This window comes from Danio aesculapii, chromosome 13 (assembly GCF_903798145.1).
Source record: "Danio aesculapii chromosome 13, fDanAes4.1, whole genome shotgun sequence".
Classification (NCBI taxonomy): Eukaryota; Metazoa; Chordata; class Actinopteri; order Cypriniformes; family Danionidae; genus Danio; species Danio aesculapii.
The window spans coordinates 7,317,086-7,337,461 of record NC_079447.1 but is presented as its reverse complement, the minus strand read 5'-3'; the positions used below and the strand labels follow the sequence as shown (position 1 = coordinate 7,337,461).

The 20,376-nt window shown below is 36.8% G+C and overlaps 1 protein-coding gene across 3 annotated transcripts in view; it reads left to right on the top strand.

Moving 5' to 3' along the window:
* The window catches only part of LOC130239374 (collagen alpha-6(VI) chain), an 81,924-nt gene that overhangs the window by 7,953 nt on the left and 53,595 nt on the right, over nt 1-20,376 (top strand). For all 3 annotated transcript variants that reach the window (XM_056470516.1, XM_056470515.1, XM_056470514.1), the window contains exons 5-12: nt 1,153-1,722; nt 4,228-4,845; nt 4,937-5,509; nt 7,990-8,541; nt 10,592-11,167; nt 14,678-15,262; nt 16,850-17,193; nt 20,205-20,283. In XM_056470516.1, the coding sequence (XP_056326491.1) occupies nt 1,153-1,722; nt 4,228-4,845; nt 4,937-5,509; nt 7,990-8,541; nt 10,592-11,167; nt 14,678-15,262; nt 16,850-17,193; nt 20,205-20,283 (3,897 nt within the window). The remainder of the gene's footprint in view (nt 1-1,152; nt 1,723-4,227; nt 4,846-4,936; nt 5,510-7,989; nt 8,542-10,591; nt 11,168-14,677; nt 15,263-16,849; nt 17,194-20,204; nt 20,284-20,376) is intronic.

The following is a 20,376-nucleotide window of genomic DNA, read 5'->3' as shown; positions in this document are numbered from 1 at the left end:
TATACTGTCAGTGGGTGCCGTCTTTCAGATGAGACGTTATACAGAGGTCCTGCCTCTGTGGTCATTAAAAAAAAACCCGTGGCACTTCTCGTAAAGAGTCGGAGTGTAACCCCAGTGTCCTGGCCAAATTTTTTCATCGGCCCTTACCCATCATGGCCTCCCACATCATCCCCATCCACCAAATTGGCTTTATCACTTTCTCTACACTGAGCGCAGTGGTGCCAATGTCCTGTGGCTGCCATCACGTCATTCAAGTGGATGCTGCACACTGATGGTGGTGTGGAGATAAATGTGCAATATAAATGCAAATTTCAATATATATATAAATTTACATTACATTAGATTACAAATCTAAGATTAATATTAATAAAATGTAAAACAGTTTTCAGAAATGAAAAATCTACATGTACAACATAAAAATAATACTAAAAATGGTTAAATAAGAGGCAAAATGTACTTTCACAATGCTGTTACTCATGTTTCTGTCTGCATCTCTCTAATGGTGTGTAATAATAAATTATGAAAAAGTATTATTACCTTTTGTTACTATATTATTAGCTATTCATTTATTATTACCTATCATTTTAGAAGTAGTAAACAATGTATTTTGTTACACCATGATATGAGCATAGTATGAAACGATAAACTTTATATATTTATTTATACAACATTTTAAAAATGACACGCTGCTTGTTCAAACGAATTTAAAATAAGTTATAGCACAATTTTTAAGGTTTTTTTGGGACAACTAAATTATTTTATGTTCAATCCACTTATATTTGTAAAAATAATTAAGTTAACTTAATTGATTTGTGTTGGGACAACATGAAATTTTTGTTTACACTGTACATCAGGGGTGTCAAATTCCGGTTCCTGGAGGGCTACAGTCCTTCAACACACTTACCAGTAGGTCTCAAACAAGCCTGAAGGACAAAATGAGTTGGATTAGGTGTGTTGAATTAGTATTGGAACTAAACTGTGCAGAGCTGCGGCCCTCAGTAACTGGGTTTGACACATGTGGTGTATATTGTCATATTGCAAAACCCAAAGAAATAATAAGTGCTTTTCTTCCCCATCATGCAGTGAACTTGTGTGGGAAAATGTAATGATTAGATGCAAATAATTTTATTCCAATGTTTCCATTCTCTTCAGCTTTTCTCCCAAAATTTGCTGACCTCGTCATATTGGTTGACAGTTCAGCATCAAAACAGGAGCTGTCAATAATAAAGAATTTCCTCCAAAAACTGATCGGCCAACTGAATGTGGGAATAAATGGCAATCGTGTCGGCCTTGCTCAGTTCAGCGAAAATGTCAAAGAAGAGTTTCTGCTAAATACCCATCGTACCAGAAGTGAGATGAGCGCATCTATTCGCAACCTGCAGCTGATTCCTACAGGCGAGCGTAGAATTGGCCATGCCATTGAACATGCTCGTGCAAATTTCTTCAGTCGTGATGCTGGAAGTCGTGCTGCTGAAGGTTATAAGCAGTTTCTGTTAGTCATTGCAGCAGGAGAATCTGCCGATGGTGTCATCCAAGCATCTCGGACAATCAAAAAAGATGCGGTGACCGTTTTTGCTGCTGGCTTAAACAGAGCTGATGCTTATGAGATGAAGGACATCGCTAGTCAGTCACACAACTACAAGTTAGTAGGTAACATTCCACTTGTGCAGCAAAAAATCAAAGTTGCCGTTGACACATGGGAAGATGTTGCTGTCTCGAAGGGTGAGTGTATGCTTTCTTATTTGTTCTTTCTGTATAATGTGTTCTGTTAAAGGCACAGTATGCAATTTTCACCACTAGAGGGGGCGTATTCACAACAAACAAAGGCGTAGTTTGATGACTTTCTGACTGCGAGGGCTTTCACACCTAGTCGTTTGTTTCGGAACCTGGCACATTTGCCCTCTAAGCTTGGTTTGTTTGGGCGTATGTGAAACCCGCAATGGCGATCGGATCCGCTCCAAAACAATTGGCCTGAGATCGCCTGAATGAGGTGGTCTCTGCTCGGTTGAAACAAACTCTGGAGCAGTTTGGTTGTCGTGATAAAGCAATAGGATCCATCAAACTAGCAAACCAAGCTGTATCACAGTATATTACGGTTATGTAATAGACAAATACAGTATATGGCTATAAGAAAACAGAATGATGAGTAGAGATATCATTCCTACCAGTAAATGTGCATTTCAATTAGGGCTGTGTGATGTGGGCAAAAGAAACCTACCACGACTATATTGCGATTACGATTTTGTCACAGACCGACTGAATCTGTGTTTACAGTGTGAATCTGAAACCCATTTCAAAAGAAAAACAATTGGATCTTTACCAAAGAAATGTAACCTGTCTCTAAATTAAACATAAAATAAACATCGCCTAGTAAAGCTGTAACAAATTGTCTCTAGAACAGACCTGGCAAAACAATGTGCGTGTGTGTATGTGTTAGAGCTGCACGATTCTGGCTAAAATAAAGATCACGATTTTTTTCACTATTCTGTAGATGTAAAGGTTAATATGAGTGGGCTATTCTTGTTCTCAAACATATGGTAAAACAACAATAATATTATATGTAGGTGTACTGTTGGTTAAAATGCAAAATTTTGAATATACTTAATTAGAATTATTATATTTGTGACATATACTTGCAATCTGTCATTGACAACATTATTAGACAACTTTTTTCTACTGGTAAAATTCGACATTTGCCATTATCAGATTCCCTCTCGCAATATATTTAACAATATATAGGCTAGAGTTGTTATACTGACACTGTTAAACATTTATTTAATGCACAACACTTTGTGTTAGCTATGAAAGAAAAACATATTAAATGCTTGTCGTAATCATAACAGTAAAAGGTGGTGCAGTAGGTAGTGCTGTCGTCTCACAGCAAGAAGGTTGCTGGTTCAAGTCTCGGCTGAGTCAGTTGGCGTTTCTGTGTGGAGTTTGCATGTTCTCTCTGCGTTCGCATGGGTTTCCTCCGGGTGCTCCGTTTTCCCTCACAATCCAAAGACATGTGGTACAGGTGAATTGGGTAGGCTAAATTGTCCGTAGTGTATGAGTGTGAATGAGTGTGTGTGGATGTTTCCCAGAGATGGGTTGCGGCTGGAAGGGCATTCATTGCGTAAAACAAATGCTGGATAAGTTGGCGGTTCATTCCGCTGTGACGACCCCAGATTAATAAAATGACTAAGCCGACAAGAAAATGAATGAATTATTTAGATGATGTGCTCGCTTTCGGTTTCATTTTCACTGCTAAACACGATTCATACTTCCCGCGCGGCTCCCAAACGATCGCTCTGTGCCACAAACTGAATGTGATTTACAACTCTATTAGCTGTTATTACAGCCTTATCACCTTGCAGCCCAAGACCGGGTACTCACTGAAGCTAAGCAGGGCTGAGCCTGGTCAGTACCTGAATGGGAGACCACATGGAAACACTAGGATCCTGCCGTTTTTATATTTACTTAAGTGTTTTAACGTCTAAATAAAGCGAAAGCACGGAACAGATTCACAGTTAAAAACAAGGCGCGTACTCTGGTGCTTTGCCGGCATGGGTTGTGTATAGGGAGGGCTGGCTCTTTATTGCCACCCTTCATAGAAAGATTGAAAATATGGGAGAATCCCTGAAAAAACGGGAGGGTTGACAGGTATGGCCATTTCATTCACTAACTTTTCATTTATGTCCTCACAACAAACTCACTTCAAAGTCAAGGCACTTCATAATGTCCATTTCTTCCAGAATTCTCGGCATCGTTTCCCACTCGCACCAAAAATGTGCTCTCTGGCTTGAAGTCATTTTCATATGTTTGTCGTCAAAAGCCTGACAACTGCCGTGTGTGCGTCCTGTTGCAAAATGTAGTGAAAAGTACTACAAAGGTCATAGTTTGATGGTGTTTACATGTCTGTGCTGCACTTCAATAATGTCTGTAAAAGGAATAGGAATACTCCACATCTCAATTCCATTTCTGTTTAGTTTGATTATAACTTTAGTCGGATTAAGGTCACCAAAAATCGCTGTTTGCTTGGTAGACTCTTAATCAGAGTATTGTCTTTATCATAATAAAATTAAAGTATCGGTGTCAATGTAAACTTACTCCTTGTTCTGTGGTTTTTTTGGGCAATATTAATGAAAAAATCTTGTCATATTGTGCCTTTAAGTTTTTCCCTGTTATTACAATGCCAGTAGATATGTAGAGCATATGTTTTGTAAACTGCTTTTGTCTTTTTGACAGACTGCGAGTTTGATGTGGTGGCAGATATTGCTTTTATTGTTGATCAGTCCAGCAGTATCAAATCAAGAAATTTCCAACTTGTACGTGACTTTCTTGAGAACACCATCGGACGTCTTGACGTTGGCAAAGAAAAAATACAGATCGCTGTGATCCTCTATAGCGACTTCCCTCGCGCTGATGTGTACCTGAACACCTTCAGTAATAAAAATGACATCCTTCGCTACATCAACACCCTGCCATATGGCCGCGGTAAAACATACACCGGAGCTGCTCTCAGGTTTGCCAAAGAGCACGTGTTCACCAAAGCACGAGGCAGCAGAAGAGACAAGTATGTCCAGCAGGTTGCTGTTGTCATCACTGATGGAAAGTCCACTGACGATGCTGCCAGTGCTGCAGCAGAATTACGCAGGTCTGGAGTGTCCATATTTGCACTTGGTATTAAAGATACCAAAGAGGACGATTTGAGAGAGATTGCATCCTACCCGCCCAAGAAGTTTGTGCTAAATGTGGAAAACTTTGATCAGCTCAATTCGCTTGCTGGCATTTTAACCAAAACTCTATGCAATGAAATCAGTGATGCCATCATACCTAAATTCTCACTCGGTGCTGTTTTAGAAGGTTTGCACACCATATTTAAAACTACTAGTGCACATTTTTGATGAAAACATTAACATTATTCATGTTAAAATTGATTCTATTTGTTTCACAGGTTGTAAACAAACAGCAAAAGCCGACATATACTTCCTTCTAGATGAATCAGGAAGTATATCATATTCAGACTTTGAAGACATGAAGAAATTCATCATGGAATGCCTTGACGTGTTTCAGATTGGGAAAGACCATGTTCGCATTGGAGTAGTGAAGTTTGCTAGCAGCGCAACCACAGTTTTCCGATTACACGACTATAGCACCAAATCTGAAGTTGAACAGGCAGTGAAAGACCTTGAAATGTACGGAGGTGGGACCAGAACTGATCTGGGGCTCAGACAGATGATACCGTTGTTTCGAGAAGCTGTTCAAACGCGTGGGGAAAAGGCTCGTGAGCTGCTAATTGTGATCACTGATGGCGAATCAACCGGGACTGTAGAGCCGGTTGAAGTGCCTGCTAAACATCTACGAACTGAACAGGATGTCTCCATTTATGCCATCGGTGTGAAAAATGCATCTGTGCCCGAACTTGAATTGATATCTGGCAACCCACAGAGAACATTTTATGTCAAAAACTATGATTTTCTCAAAGACATCAAGAAAGACATCCTCATAGAAATATGTTCCTTTGAAGGTGAGAAATTGAGCGTTTATGCTGCATGATTGTTTTGTTGCATATAATGGTTAAATGATACAAATGGGTATTGTAAATAAATGTCCCATATAGAAATTTGATAAATGGCAATATATGCAAATTACATATGACATACATATTCTTGTTTGTATTTCACATATCTATCATACTGTATATGCAACATGTATTGCATTCTGTTTACACTGTTTATATATATATCTCACAAATCTCTTGGGTTAGATCACATGATAGTTTTTTAGACAGCGATCAGATCATTTTCTGGATCAGCTAAAAAGAGGAGAAGACAAATGAAATTTGTCAAAATTATTAGCTGAATAAAATCAATTAGAAAAAAAATAATATATTCAATACTGTGAAAAATTCACTGTTACAACTACTGTTGCTGATAACGCTAAATGTAGAAATCTAACATTAGAATTTGTATAACCCATATTTATTTTTACTCTCATTTTCAATAAATGATTCAGTTATTCACTCATAAAACTCATTATTCAGTGGCATATTTTTTATGTCTGGTTGTTGCCACCTACTGGTTAAATAATGTAATTGCTGCCTACAACTTTCATTTTTGAGCGTCGTTTTTCATATGACGGTAATGCTATTCTTTACCATAAACATCAGTGATTTTATCTAAACTATAAACTGTTATCCCAGTACTGCTGTCTTATTTGACTGTTTTTAATTTCATTACTTACTCAAAACACTAAAGACTAAATCTCTTGCTTGATTTTTGCGTTTTCAGCGTTGAATGCAGCGATTAGAAGCATTAATAAACATGCAAATCACCATCATTTATAATTTATTTTGCGTGGGTGTTGAGATCTTGAATTTTTAATGAATAATCGTGCAGCTTATGCTGAATGCATTAATAAAGGCTAAGCAAGTAGTGACCGAAAACACCTTTAATAACCTAAGAAACCCGCCACATTTCAAATAACCCACCACAACTTTTTCTGTCATCATTATATTTGACAGGAAAATATGCTTTCATACATGTGATTTGAATAATGTGAAAGAGGGTCTCTGCGATCGTTACAAATTTAGGATTAATCTAAAGTAAAATATTAAATGTATTAACGAACCATTCGAACCGTGGGTTATGATCCATACGAATCACAGAACAACCGTGATCCGTTACTATAATACCCCTTTTATATTATATATAAATATATACATGCATACATAAAAAAACCAAGTAATAGTATGTCATACTAAAATAAGACTGCTTATCATACTACCAGAATAAAATGTCTACATTTTGTACAGGAATAATAGCGCAATCTGTGCATTAGACTAATTATGTTATTTACTGTCCTTGGGAATGGCGCAATGATAACGTATTTGATTTTAGCTGCGTAAGGCTTAAATAAAAATGGTGTTTTCGAATGAAGATAAGAGTTTGATGAAAGGTTTACAAGAACTGAAAGGCGATATCGCTTCATGTTTTTTTTTCGTGAATTTCTGACTTAAAACTGGACAAAAGGTGGATTGGATTGCTTGTTGGTGAAAATCGATTGCGCCGGATCAGTATGTCGTGTGGTGGGGAGTGGTTGTCCACGCACTGCCTGTAATGTTGAAAATATCACCACTGTCGAAGACATGATACTGAGCCAAGAAGACGCACCACGCACCCATTGCACTGTCTGACAGATTGCACGGGAGTCTAGAATCCTTGGATGAAAAACATATACATATCATATAATTTCATCTATTTGCCATCTAATTACAAATTATACTTAAAGTTGGGGGTATTTTGACAAAATTCTGACAGAATTAATTTTGCTTGGATTCTTTTGCTGGGATTTTTGAGACATTTATTTGTAATTCCGATGATTGAAAAACAAATATTTGAAATATTAAATTAAATAAGAAATTAAAAATTTAAATATTAAATTTAAAGACGTTTTTCCAATATTTTGAAACATGTTGGATATGTCAGTGTTTCCCAACCCTGTTCCTGGAGGCACACCAACAATTCATGTTTTGGATGTCTCCCTCATCTGACCCATTAACTTCAGGTTTTGGAGTCTCTTCTAATGTTCTGATGAGTTGTTTTAGGTGTGTTTGATTAGGGAGACGATGGAAATGTGTACTGTTGGCGTGCCTTCAGGAACAGGGTTGGGAAACTGCATTAGAAGAGACTCAAAACCTGAAGTTAATGGGTCAGATGAGGGAGACATCCAAAACATGAACTGTTGGTGTGCCTCCAGGAACAGGCTTGGGAAACACTGGGATATGTGACAAATTTTATATATGAGAAAACCAAATATGAACTTGTGTATCATAAATGCAATTTGCATATGTTTCTATTTATTAGAATTCTCAATGGGGTCTGTGTCTGATTAAACTTTATTCCTCAGCCATGTAGAATATAACAATATTCATGCCTTAAACACATACAAACTAAAATGTTACAGGATTTTTCAATTGCTGAATTTCTTGTTTTTTTTTTTTTTTAGGTTGTGAAGGCCTCTTGGCAGATGTTGTCTTCCTAATCGATGGGTCTGATAGTGTTAGCGCTGAAGACTTCGAAAAAATAAAGGATATAATGGAGTATGTTATTGAAAAGTTTGCTATTGGATCGGAAAAGGAGCGCGTTGCAGTGGTTCAGTATGGCACAAACCCAAACGAGGAGTTTTTCCTAAATGCATTTGATAATAAAGATAGATTATTACAGGAAATTAGAAATCTCAAACAGGTGACGGGTAAAACGTACACTGGGAAAGCTCTCACACAAGTTTTGCAGTCCTTTGACAAGTCTAAAGGAGGTCGACCCAATGCTTTAAAGTTTTTGATAGCACTTACAGATGGAGAAAGTAGGGATGATGTAGCCCTGCCAGCTAAAGCCCTCAGAGACAATTCCATCAACACTTATGCTATTGGTCTGAGACATGCCAACAGATCTCAGATTCTTGCCATTGCTGGATCCCATGGAGAAGTGTTTTATGAAGATGCAGTTGCTTCCCTGAAAGAATTAAGCAGTGAAGTACTTCTCAAGATCTGCAACACCGGTAGGTGAAATCTGACATTTTTAAAAGAGATTCTGGTTGGCTCAATAGCCCAATGGTTAAAGCTGGATCCAGACGTCCTGAGTTCGAATTCTGGCTTCTTGAATTTTCCAGATCAAGTTCCCCTCTCTCTATTTATTTTGTATTTAAAGATATGTTTTTGTTTTCAATACCCTTGGTATATAGTTCTCTACAATCATAAAAAAGACATCTATATCTCATGTCATGTATATCATGTCCTCTTCTCTTTCTACTTCATTTCCTGTCACTACTGCCTGTGATAAAAGCAAGCCCCCCCCCCCCCCCCCGCCCCCCCCGCCAAATAAAAACAATTAATTCATGGAGTAAAATAAAAAACACTGGTGTCATTTTTCCATTAAGAAATAAGGAATTATATAAATATATTTCTGTATTTTTCAACCTCAGTGGTGCGACCCCTGTTTAAAGAGGGGGAGATCATCTTCTTTTTTTGTTCTTGGCCGATCACCAAAAAAAAAAAAAAGAAGAATATTCTGGCTGACAGTGTGTTTTTTTTTACAATTGGAAGTTTGTCTGTGTCTTAATACAGACAGATTTTGTCTTTATTATTACGTTTAATTTTGGCTTTAATATTGTTTTTTTTTATTTTTATATTTCATAGGGTAAAAAAGGTTGAATTGCAAACTCAACTTTTTAAACTAATTTCGAGCGGAGCGTGTTATATGATTAATCATGGCTGGCCTCTCGTCCGGGATCAGCAAAAATCCAATCAGATTGATCCAAGCCTAAAATAAATAGAACCTAAAATAAGTTTCCCCCTACTGCCTTATCTTCGTTTTGGAGGAAGCCGCCCTTCCACCCCATCTCCTCCCATACTAGGGGAAGCTCTCGAGACATGATCTTGGACCTCCTTTATGCTAAATGAACAGAGGGAGCCCTGTGCTCAATAATGTTCGAGCTCAGGGTTCTCTCCCGGATCACCATGCTAAACAAGTAATCAAGGAATGTCTAAGGCCCAATTCTACCCCTTAGCCCTTCCCCTTTAGCCCTCGTTTTGCACGTTCATGTGAAGGGGTAGGGGTGTCCTAATTCTTTTTAGCTTGAAGGCGTAGGGCTAAGGGGAAGAGCTAGATGCCCTTTGATGCCCTAGATTTTTCAGGACCCAAAACCAAGTGGTAAAAATTTTTCCCAGATTACAGCAGCTACAACCGCAGCATGGCTGCACCCAGAAGTCAGGAGATCCTCAAATTAGTATTTTTTTTTGTCATTATTAAGAATTTTTACAACAAACAAGCACGTTTTTAATACATTCATAAATGCGTTCATGTTTTACCGTCATGCTTTAAAAAATGCTAAAATAAAAACAGCTAAATTTCACTATATATAATAATACATAATAATAACTCCAGTACAGCAGTCCCACAACATTCTGACACTCGATGACACTCGAATACCCTGTCAGAAAAGTCTAGTGGCTGGGAATGAGCTTTTTACAGCGTCTGCTATAATGTTAATGTTGTTTTTGCTGTGGTTACACTAATGATTATGGCCACGGTGTAAATGCACAGTACAGTTACGAGCTTATTGCCACATTATATCCTTATGATACCATGATATCGCTGCCTTCAGTGATTTCCTGAAGATAAATACCAAAAAATAATGCAACTAGAATAACTACAGCAGTCGCGATTGTCAATCTCATATGAAGTAAGAGATCGTGATGACATATGATGACGTGTGCGGGTGCTGTAGTGGTGTTGCATTTCTTAGCGGTAAATTTTGAAGCGCTTCATACTCTGTGAAGGGCCAAGGGTAAGGGAAAGGGGTACAAAAATAGAATTAGGTTTAGGCCTGTGTGAACTCTTGAGAGAAAAAAGTTACAAATGATTTTTCCTCCATTACTTGTTTGCTTTAAGGGGAAATTTGGTCACATTTAAAATAAGTAGCTTTCCTTTTCCATGAAATTATAACATCATGGTTTGCCAGAAGAACTGTTTGTAATGTTTATTTTTTCTAAAACATGCAACATTTAACAGATGTCTTTTTTTTACCTTGATCATATTTATAATTTCAGAATGCAAGACTCCACAATTGATTGACATCATCTTCCTTGTGGATACATCTGCAAGGCCCAATATAGATGGTTTCCAGGAGATGATCAATTTAATGACGCATGTTGTAAGAAAATCTGTGGTCAGTGAAAAACGGGTACGATTTGGTGCAATCACCTACTCCAACAGCCCTCAATTAGAGTTCACCCTGCAACAGTACAATAGTCAGGCTGATGTTATGAGGGTTATCTCAAACCTCAGATCTTCAGGAGGAAACAGAAACACAGCCCGGGCGCTTAACTATTCACTCTCCTATTTTGCCGAAACGCATGGAGGACGGCGGGCAAAGAATGTACCTCAAGTGCTCTTTCTAATTACAGATGGAAAGGTTAATGATTTAAATGGACTGAAAACATGGCCTCAATCTCTGGCAGATTCCCAAGTTAACTTTTTTGCTATTGGTACTGAAGATGCAGATAAGGCACAGCTAAGGGAGATTGCTGGGGTGAATGGAAGAGTGCACTATGCTAGCACTTACCAGGGTCTGCGTGGACTGCAGAAAACCATCACCCAAGAGCTCTGCAATCTTACCAAACCAAGTAAGTCTATCTCTCATCACATTGTGCCAGCGCTGAGGAATAGCCATCTGAAATTGCAATGCTGCTAATTTAATTTATGCATTAGTTGTTTGGCGAAAGGCAGGGTTTTAATAAAAAATGCAGCAGTTATTTAGATTTCTGTTGTATTCGGCATACATTTAGCATTTTACTTTAAAAACTGACATATTTTCCTTAAACAATGTGGAGAATTTTTTGACTCTAAGTAATTATGATCTCTGTCGAATTAGTTTCTGATAAAATTATATCAAAGAGCTGTCTTTTATATCAAAGATGTGTTGTCTAGAGGTACGATTCGTGCTTTGTTACCTGGCAATTCTATAATTTAGTCTGGGTTTGGCAGTTGTTAGTAGAACAATATTTGCCTGACTTCTTTGTGCCAATTGTAAAGTTTGACGAAGGATGGGATTATGATGTGGGCTTGTTTTCAGGGGTTGACTTTGGCCCTTTAGTTTTCAGTGAAAGGAACTCTAAATGCTTCAGCATGCCAATACATTTTAGACAATTTTGGGCTTCCAACTTTGTGGGATTAATTTGTCAATGACCATTTCTCTTCAAAAATGATTGCATACCAGTTCATAAAAACATAGATAAGCAAGATTAATGTGTATCAACTTGACTGACCTGCACAGAGTCCTGACCTCAACCTGAATTAACATGGTTTGAACTAGGGATGCTCATTTCGGTTAATTGTGCAAACCGACAACCGCTGCTCCGAATATTAACCATTAACAGATTAATATTTAAATGTTATTTAATAAAAATTAAATTTTAAAATACTGATTTATTTCAACATGTGAACAGCATACCGAACATAACAGAGCATCTTCACGCACCTGCAGTGTTTTCAGCAACTTAGAAAAACTGAATAAATTAAATAATTTAAAAATAAAATAAATCCTGCTCTGTTTTTTTACTTAAATGACAAATTTAGACTACAAAATGAAAACACTGACTGAGTCCTTTTTAAGAACCGGTTTGTCCAATTATGTTTTTTTTTTCTTCCGTCAAATAAAAATATTAGGCTACCTCAAATAGATCGCTCCATGGAAAATATGCATGTAATTAATGCTCCGCTGTTAGTATTATATTACAAATCCTCTGTCAACATTTTTAATAGAAGTCATTAGTTTAAAGATTGCCTTAATTATGATTGACTTATTTCCTCTGTCTCACTCGCGGTTCATGTGTGCGCGTGTTACGTGTAATGAAAGACAATGACAATGAACCTTAAGGCTGATATGTTGACTTTTTGTAAAGTATAGGCTACTACATAGCATATAAAAATGTTGTTGTTTACATATGATATTGCATTAATTTGCATACATGTTTTGTAATCTGTAAAACGAAAGCCTTAGTTTGGTGAAAAGTTATCAATATGCAAGAAAAACTTTGGATTTGTTTGATTGGTAGATTAGGCTATGGAGGCTATTAAAAATGTATATTATATTAGAACTATTAATAACTGTAATTTTCCAAATGGAAAAAAAGGTTGGTTGGTTTGTTGGTTGTAGCCTACACTAAATCATCAATAGCCTATTTGTTGAGTTTGACGCGCCTTCAGGCAGCACAGAGGCAATCAGCATCAGCGCTGGTTTGTCAACTCGTCTGTGTCAAACTTTGATCAGAAATTTCCTCCTTTCATTTTGCTTCTTTGGCAAAATACATCTGTAAGTACGTGTGTTTGCATGTGTTACTGTCCCGCGAGTTAACAAATATGTGTTGCACATTTTGTGGCCGATCACAGCGAACGCGCTTTTCCATTCCAAAAACGCGAGGTGCACCGCACTGCCTTTTATGTTGACAAGAAAAAAAGCAGCGCGGTGCTCTTTTTTTTTTATGTCACTAGGAAATGACTGAATTAGCTGAGCCGTATTTTGCGCGAGTGTTGCTGTCGTTGTTATAATTGTAATTTTTAATAACATGATATTCAAGATTTGTAAAGTCATACAGCTCTAGATAACTTGTAACAGCGACCACAAGTCTCTCCTCTGTCATTAAAAGTTTGCCGTAGTCGACTTGACTACACAAACACATGTCACCTCAAAGCAAACCTCGCCGTGGACGATACTGAGGTAACACGCTTAGCACACTTAGCACGCAACGGTAAAGCAAAGGCGTGCAGGGCGCATAAGCAGCGCATAAAACACTCGCGGCTGTTAGTTAACCATTCAAAAGATGCACCTCTCAACGCAAAAAACATGTTCGCTGTGATCGTTCCCTTATGCAGCCAAACTTTAAAAATAAATAAAATACGTTTTTAATCGTTTAACTGTTACAAGCGCTCCCTTTCGTTTAGCGGTTAATCGGTTATTTTGAGCATTGCTAATTAGAACAGACACTGCGAGTGACATCCAATATCAGTGCCTGACCTCACAAATGCACTTCTAGAAGAATTGGTCAAAATTCCTGTAAACGCACTCCTAAACCTTGTGAAAAGCATTCCCAGAAGAGTTAAAGCTATAGTAATTACAAACGGTTGCCAACTCCATGCAGAACTTATTGATTACAGTTATTGTACACCCAAAGATGAAAATTTACCCTCCATTAACTCACCCTTAAGTAATTCCAAAGCTTATCAATATTTGGTGGAAGGGGGATTATGATGTGGGGTTGTTTTCAGGGGTTGGTCTTGGCCCCTTAGTTTCCATTAAAAGGAACCCTTAATGCTTCAGCATACAAAGATTTTGGACAATTTCGTGGGAACAATTTAACTATGACCATTCCTGTTTCAAAATCATTGCTCAGCAGTGCACAAAGCAAGGTCCATAAAAATGTAGAAAAGTGAGCTTAATGTGTATTAACTTGACTGGCCTGCACAGAGTCCTAACCACAACCCGAATAAACATGATTAAAGTGAAAACTGTGAGCCAGCAGTGGTTTCACCTCACAAATGCGCTTCTAGAAGAATGGTCACACTTCTAAAACTTGTGGAAAGCATTCCCAGAAGAGTTAAAGCTCTTGTAGCTACAAAGGGTGGGCAACGTCATGCAGAACCTATGAATTAAATTAATAAATAAAAATTTACCCCCAATTTACTCACCCTCAAGTGGTTTCAAAACTTGAAGCCAGCTGAAAAACTGTAACCATAGTCTTCCACAATAAAAACATACTATGAAAGCCACTTGTTATGAATTTCCAGCATTTTAAAAATGATCTTTAGCATTTTAAATCTACTCAAACATGTTTGGAACAAGTGAAGGGTGAGTAAATGACGAATTTTTATTTTTGGGTGAACCATACTTTTAAGATTGGTATGCTATTAAATTTCATGTGCATGTATAGTAAACTTTTGACAATATAGTGTATATGGCAGTGTAATCCAGTTCATGTTTTGCCCAAACATGCTTAGTATTTGTGTTTCATGGTTACTCATCCAAACAATTGCTTCAAAACAGCTTGGGGCTTTATGATATACAGTACGGTTTCAATGTTGCTGCTTCATCTTTATGTACACTGATTTTGTCTATTGTTTTTTGTTTTTTTCTCTAGTTTGTGAGATGGAAGTAGCAGACCTCGTGTTCCTAATTGATGGATCAGAGTCCATTAAGCCGCCAAGTTGGGATATTCTTAAACAAACCATGATTGGCATTGTGAAAGAGCTGGACATTGCTAAGGACAAATGGCGAGTGGGTGTCGCCCAGTTCAGCGACATACTCCTGCATCAGTTTTATCTGAACACGTACACTAATTTCGCAGAAGTGGAGGAAGCCATAAACAACATTAAACAACGAAAGCAGGGCACAAATACTTGGCATGCCCTGAAATTGATAAAATACTACTTTACGAAAGCGAATGGGTCCAGAATTGAAGGAGGAGTCGCTCAGAATCTCCTGCTGATCACAGATGGAGAAGCTAATGATGAAAAAGATTTGAATGCATTAGCTGATCTCAAAAACATGAAAATAGCAATAACTGTTATTGGGATTGGCAATGAGATAAAAAAATCGGAGCTGCGTGAAATTGCTGGAGACCCTCACCGGGTTCTCATCGAGACTTTTGAAAGCCTTGAATTGAAAACAACCATTAGGAAAGTGCTGCATTTTCTATGTGAATCAAACAGAAGTATTTCTGATGGTAAGTAGTATTATTTACATTTTTATTGAATAATTAGTGCTAAGTACTTCACTTACTGTATGAGATCTTTTGATAAACTTAAGGCCTTCTTTCAAATTAGACGAATAAAAGCTTTGAGGAAGCTAAAAAAGTTTTGGAACATTTTAGTGGGTAATATTGGCATGGAAGTTAATATTGCATGCACAATTAACTTATAAATGTTGCAAGTCTTACCAGGAAACCCAAGACCAATAAACTAATCTTACAATAGGATATATGCAGAAGTATGCGGAAGGACTTTAAATTTTTCAGTAACCTGGGTTAAACCTTCCGGAGAACTGTATGCGATTACAAAATCGGCGCGTTTAAGGTCTGTTTGCTTCAAAAATCAACAACCTTCACTGCCTGATTGATATACGATATAAATTAGGTCTCACAATGTACAACAAGCTCTGGATTAGATTAAATTTTTTTCCGTGCCATATATTGTAAAACAATATAATTTGCACAAAGAAATGATGGTGTTCTTCTATAAAGAAGTTGTTACCCCACCACGTTTTATGGGTGTTTTACGTTATAAGTAACGTGTTTCAAATAATGGATCTGCGACAGAGAAACGACGTGTTTTGGGAAGCACTCATCACTACATAGTTCTTTTCCCAAACGATGCATCGTACTATGATAGTTCAGCCGTGAGTTACGTCGTTGTTTGGGAAACGCACCCCAGGTTAGGGTAATTAGGCAAGTATATGCATAACGATGGTTTGTTCTGTAGACCAGTGTTTCCCAACCCTGTTCCTGGAGGCACACCAACAGTTCATATTTTGGATGTCTCCCTCATCTGACCCATTAACTTCAGGTTTTGGAGTCTCTTCTAATGTTCTGATGAGTTGTTTCAGGTGTGTTTGATTAGGGAGAGGATGAAAGTGTGTACTGTTGGCGTGCCTTCAGGAACAGGGTTGGGAAACTCTGCATTAGAAGAGACTCCAAAACCTGAAGTTAATGGGTCAGATGAGGGAGACATCCAAAACATGAACTGTTGGTGTGCCTCCAGGAACAGGGTTGGGAAGCACTGCTGTAGACGATCGAAAAAAATATATAGCTTAAAGGGGCTAATAATATTGACCCTAAAATGTTTTTTAATAAATGAAAAACTGCTTTTATTCTAGCCGAAATAAAACAAATAAGACTTTCTCCAGAAGAAAAAATATTATCAGACATACTGTGAAAATTTCTTTGCTCTGTTAAACATCATTTGGGAAATATAAAAAAATCTAATAAAAAAAAAAAAATCGAAGGGGGGGCTAATAATTCTGACTTCAACTGTAAATAGCGGCAAAACAAAATATCGCAATGTCAGATTTTTCTAATGCTCTTCAGCCACATTCAAATACTTTAATATAAAAAATGTATATTATTGATATTCTTATAAAAACATTTTCTTTGATTGCTTGTAGATGTAAGTTAACTACTTATGGTAACCATTAGTTGCTAATGTCTTCTAACATGTTAATCTAGTGTAGACACGCATGCACATGATGTTCTGAATAATATGGTGTCTGTAACCTTTTTTCAGAATGTGACCCGATGTCTTGTTTTAATTGACAGGTTGCAATATCGACATTGCGTTTGGGTTTGACGTAACGAGACAAACAAACACACAATCTCTGTTGAGCCCTCAGGCGGAAGCATCAGTTACTGCAGCCATCCGCCGAATCTCCTTGATGGGAGATCTGTGCTGCAGCAATAGAACAAATATCACTATTAAATTTGCCTATCAACTAGTTTCTGGTCGAGATGGGAGTCAACTGGAGCGTCATGGCTTTAAGACATACGAAGAGGATGTGGTCAAGAAAGTGATGGCACTGCGGCCCACCGAGCCCCTTGCCTTTAACCAGTTTCTATTAGACTCCTTCAGAGAATTGTTTGGCACTTCTGAAGCCAAGGCAAAGGTGGGATTTTTTCTGTTGCTTATTGCTTTTAACTTTTAAGATTTTGAATGAATAGTTCAAATTAAGGCTGCACAATATTTAGCAATATTATCATTATCGCAGTAATGGTAGAGTTGAAGTCAACATTATTATGTTATTATAATTTTATTATTATTATTATTATTATTATTATATTTTTAAAACAAATATTTTTTGCAACACATTTCTAAACATGAACTCATTTCTAATAACTGATCTATTTTATCTTTGCTATGATGACAGTAAATAATATTTTACTGGACATTTTTCAAGATACCATTATTCTGCTTAAAGTGACATTTAAAGGGTTAATTCAAGTTAGGATAATTAGGCAAGTCATTGTATAATGATGGTTTGTTCTGTAGACAATCAAAAATATATTTATATTGCTTAAGAGGGCTAATAATACTGACCTTAAAATGGCATAAAAAATTACAAAAGCTTTTATTCTAGTCGAAATCAAACAAATAAGACTTTCTCCAAAGAAAAAATATTATAGGAAATACTGGTAAAAATATCCTTACTCTGTTAAACATCGTTTGTGAAATATTTGGAATAAGAAACAAAAATTAACATGACGGCTAACTATTTTTATTCATCTGTATATGTAATATACATATCGTCGACATTTGTGATAAATTACATTTAGTTTGTGTTTAGTTTTGACCAATCAGAATGGGCCTTGTTATCTTTATTCCTGCCTTCATGTTTATAATGGCAACAGCCAATCAGACATTTTCACTTATTCATAGTGTTTTAAAGACTAAATGTTTTCACCTTGGCACATTTTTGGTCTGAATTAGATCTGAAAAAAATCTTTTATCTCTTTAATTTATTATCATTTTAAAGTGAGAAATATCCTTCTTGCAATTATAGTGGCAATTTATCATGCGTTTAATTTCCTTTGCTTTCCATATCTGGTGATAACTGGGAAATCTTTTGATGCTTGGTTGTAAAAAAAAAAAAAAAAAGTCATGAGATAACGGGCTCTATTTTAACGGTCTAGGCGCAAAGTTTGAAGCGCATGGTGCAAAAGCATTAAGGGCGTGTCCGAATCCACTTTTGCTATTTTAAGGATGGAAAAATACGCTGTGCGCCGCAGCGCATGGTCTAACAGGGTTGAGCTTATTCTCTTAATGAGTTATAGGTGTGGTTTGAGAATAAACCAATCAGAGTCTCATCTCCCATTCCCTTTAAGAGTCAGTTGCGTTGCGCCATGGTGCATTTGCTATTTACATGGAGGACTTTGTAAGTGGAAAAACTGAACGCTTCACTAGAGAGAAAACAGTTAAACAGACCATCTGCAGCACGAGGATAAAGAATGAGCCTCCTCCAATCGGCCTTTACTTTCACTTTCTCTCTTTCATCGATAAGGAAATGGTGTTGTACGCACAGACATCTATTAGCCTAAATAATTTCGTTTGTTAAGCGCAAAGATTTGTTTCAAAACTATTTCTAAATTCCAGCAAACTAATAAATGAGCAATAATAACGAAGTGTGAGTTATATCCAAACACACATGCTATGCCCCATATGGTCTAAAACCTGACAAGTGGACAAATCTAAGCTTGTTTTTAATACAACAAATATAAATATGCATATAATAAATAATACTGCTAATAATAATAACATTATACAAAAGCAGGTTGTCATGAATAAATTAAAAAAAGCTCCCCGAGGTGAAGAAAGCAAGGAGGCTGTGGTTTTTATATTTATGCAGAAAATAATATATTTTTAAATATTTTAATCCTACAAGTCTTCTTCATTTGTAAAGATGTTTATGTATTGCTGTACATCATGCGTGTTTGTAAGCAATGTGTAAGCGAGGCACACAATTAATGCAATCTGTGCTGGACTTTAGACCTGCTTTCATCTGGTCTATTGCAAAGTCTATTTTAGATCCTCAAAATAGCAACGTGCCAACAATGCGACTTAACACACCTCTTTTCTAGATCGAAACACCCATTAGTCCACAAAGTGGCGCAAATGGATTTGCTATTTAAACAACGTGGCAGAAAACGGGAAAATTAAGGTTGCATTGGTCTGAAAATAGCAACACGTCATGGAAACACGTCTTGTGCCTTATAGCGTCAGGTGTATGATAGGGCCCAATGTATGTTCAAAAAAGGAAGAACAGGTTTAATTGTTCAACAGAGTCAAAACAAACAAACAAAAACCCAGATCATTATTTAGATAATTTACAATTATAAGTTGGACTGGAAAACAAACAAAACTGCTCATACTCAAGGTCAAAAAGCTGTGCACTCCCAGTCAGCCACACCTCCAACCAGTCACCTTTCTATTTATTGACCTTGTGACCGGCAGGGGGAACAAACTCTCAAAAAAGAAAAAGACAAGAAATAAATAAATACATAAAGAATTCATCAAAAAATATAAATTGCTCCTTCAGCAATACTCAATAGCAACATTGCGTATTTTCCCAGTATTGTGCAGTCCTAATTAAAATATTTGTCAGTGTTACACTAGCCGAAGAAACACTGTCTAGCAAATATGTTGTCAAATGTAGCTTTGACAATGAATAATTGTATTTAATTTATAGAGCAAATAAAAATATGCAGTTATTTTACATCTTATTATCAGAAAAAAATGCAAGATAAGGAACTCTATGTAATTTGCGTATCTATATTTGTCTTTTTTTTTCATATTTAGCGAGATACATACCCCTAAAAAAATCATTCTAAAATATTAATCTTAATCGAGATATTCAAGTCATCTGGTTTTTATATTACAATATCTACATTGCTGAAAAAACAAATATTGCAATATAATCCCCCCCAATATACTGTATTGCAGCCCTATATTTAACTAAAGTTAAGTTGAAATTTCATCCGCAGGAAGACTACTATGAACAAAATTAGGTTTTACAGAAGCAAACACAATGAGATTTAGCTTCTTTTGCAGTCACATGGATTTATAATGGACACCTAGATTACATTATAAGGTTTCTTACATGTACTGTGTGTCTTTGTTTAGATCTTGATAGTCTTCTCAGATGGCTTGGATGATAGCATGTCACGTTTAATGGCCAGCTCAGAGAAGCTTAAGCAAAGTGGTAAGTGACTTCCTCGGTCTGTCTACATTTATAGATTGAAATCTGACACTTAAATCATCTTATTGCATATTTTAAACATAATAAAAGGTCGCT